At 32.6% G+C, this 2500-nt stretch overlaps 1 protein-coding gene across 1 annotated transcript in view; it reads left to right on the forward strand.

The window, feature by feature from the left end:
- Positions 1 to 600: 600 nt before the first annotated feature.
- LOC113803340 (Myocardin-related transcription factor) overlaps positions 601 to 2500 on the forward strand; it is a gene marked incomplete at its 5' end in the record, with an annotated part of 15549 nt that continues 13649 nt past the window's right edge. The window contains 3 exon segments of the mRNA XM_070126282.1: positions 601 to 666; positions 833 to 964; positions 1161 to 1328. Of these exon segments, the coding sequence (XP_069982383.1) occupies positions 601 to 666; positions 833 to 964; positions 1161 to 1328 (366 nt within the window).

The raw sequence follows: 2500 nt of genomic DNA on the forward strand, positions 1-2500 counted from the left end.
TAAAACAAATATTTTATGAACTGAATAGAAGGAACTTGATAGATAGTTAGATAGATAGATATTAGATAGATAGGGTTATTAGTTTACAAAGAAAAGCATTTTGTTATTAATATGAAATCACTGTTATACAAATGAAGAGCATTGTCATTGGCTTATAATCACCAAGATATGATTGAAGGGTACCCTTTCATTGCCATGTAAGAAAGGTTCAGGAATATGGTAATTTCTGCTCAGCAGACAATTATTATTTGTTCTTGGCAAATTTCATTTTATGGTTGATTTTTCATATTCCCAATTGTCTTACTATTATTATTATTATCATCATTATTATTATTATTATTAGCAGCAGCATCATTATAGATTACTTTGATCATTATGATTATTGTTGTTGTTTGTTAATATTATTGTTAATGATGGTAATGATATTATGATTGTTATTAGTGTTAGTATTTTTCTTATCATTATTTTCATCATCAATATTACTTTGTACACTTGACTAATTTAATTATTCTTAATTTATTTATGGATGGGCAAACTAAAAAGTTTATATCATCATCTTTTCTAGCAGAATATTTAGTTTAAATTGTTATTCTTTTCCAGCCCTGAAAGTAAAGCTGATGCTGCGGCGGCCTCGGGAGGATTTGGTCAGCCGCGGAGTTATTCCTCGTGAGTCTCTCTTGGGTGCTTGATTTGTTTTGTGTTATGTGTATTGGTATTCACTCAGAATATTAGTTTTAGGAAAGTTATGTATTGCTGTATATTATCATCTTTGCTTTTATATGAATATATGTGGCAGCCAGAGTTTCAACTTATCTTTTTTATTTATCATTAGCCATGAATACTCCAGCTGCCTTCTACGAGCAGCGGCAGAAGCTAGACATGGCAAAGAAACATGATATTCTCAAGCAGAAAATGCAGCGGAGACCTGACAGAGAGGAACTTGTACGACAACATATTTTAGAAGGTTAGTGCTTATCTGATTTGTTTGCTTGATACATTGAAATATGTGTAATTATTAATATTATCATCATCATTGAGAGGAGTAGTAGTAGTATCAACACCTGATAAGTTACCTTATACAAACACTGGGATTTTCTGATGGGCATATTTGATGCATTTTATTCATATCATATAATATATATACATATCTTCAAACACAGATGCACCTGGTAACATTGACCCATCACTAGTGGAGAAACAGAAACAGCTGAAGAGAGCCAGAATAGCTGATGCCATAAGTGACCACCTCTGTCAGCGACCTGGCCCTCTGGAGCTGGTTAGAGCCAATATCCTCCATACTTCAGAAGACTTGGAGAAAGCTGTTAAAGGTGGGTGTTTTTTTCTCTCATTCTCTCCCTCTTTCTCTCTCTTCCCATTTTAGAAGGAAGATGTGTTAGTATAATTACCATAGAAATATTATTTTGGAGAATTTTGAAAACCTTGATGTAAATAGATGAAAATTAGGTAAAAGTAGATTTTAACCCTTCAGTAATGGGTACAGTTATAGCCATCATGACATAACGGCCTATGACATGTATGTGCTTCATGACTCGCAGTGGTCAGGGCCAGCTGTACACAGTGTAGGCATAGCCACAAAATCTAGACTGTTGCATAATATTACATCACAAATAAATCAGGCCCCATCATCATAGGCTTTCAAAAATATTGAAAATGAAGATTTAAGGACATAAAAGAAAAATTACTCAAAGTTAAATCTAACGTTATGGTAGTGCCATACGATTGGAAAGGCATTTCTGTATGCTGTTTTCTGTGGAATTATATCCATCAGGAAGTAATTCAGAAAGTGAACATACATTGAATAGGGAATATTTTGCATAGAAATTTCATTAACTCGGGAGAATTTGCAAGCCCTGTATAGACATAGATAGATAGCATTTACCTTAATATACTTACATGGTATTGTAAGATTTTGCCATGAAAATTGGAAATACGTAAATTTGATTAGATCTTGAAGAAATAAGGGCATTACAAAATAAAAGGAATTAATTTAAAGGGCTTTGGGACGTTTGGGACATTTGAATGGTTGGCTCCTTTGTTCCCATTAGTTTAAAAGTTATTGATATATGTACTATTTCTGGCCCTTTGGTTTAGACAGTAGATTCATGTCTATTTAACAGTTTGTAAATGATATGATGTCAAATTATTTGCATAAAGAAGTGTAGAATAGCTAGGAGAGCAGTTTTTAATAACTATATTGACAAATAATTGTATTTTTCATATTTTCTTACACTTTAGTGTTATTATGATATTATTGAATATTTGGAAATTATTAGTCCAGTTTCAGGAAGGGAAAATCTGGCAACTCACTCTGGGGTTTGGAGTCTTTCAGTTAAAGGCAGTTTTTTGTTTTAAAAAAAGGAAAAGTGATATATTGTATATAAGTTTTAAAAATCCAGATGTTTGTAAGGAAGTGTCAAGAGTCAGCTGATTAGAATTAGAAAGGACATCAGAATATTCAAGGGTCAGGGTGAGTTGCAAT

This window comes from Penaeus vannamei, chromosome 1 (genome assembly GCF_042767895.1).
Source record: "Penaeus vannamei isolate JL-2024 chromosome 1, ASM4276789v1, whole genome shotgun sequence".
Lineage (NCBI taxonomy): Eukaryota > Metazoa > Arthropoda > Malacostraca > Decapoda > Penaeidae > Penaeus > Penaeus vannamei.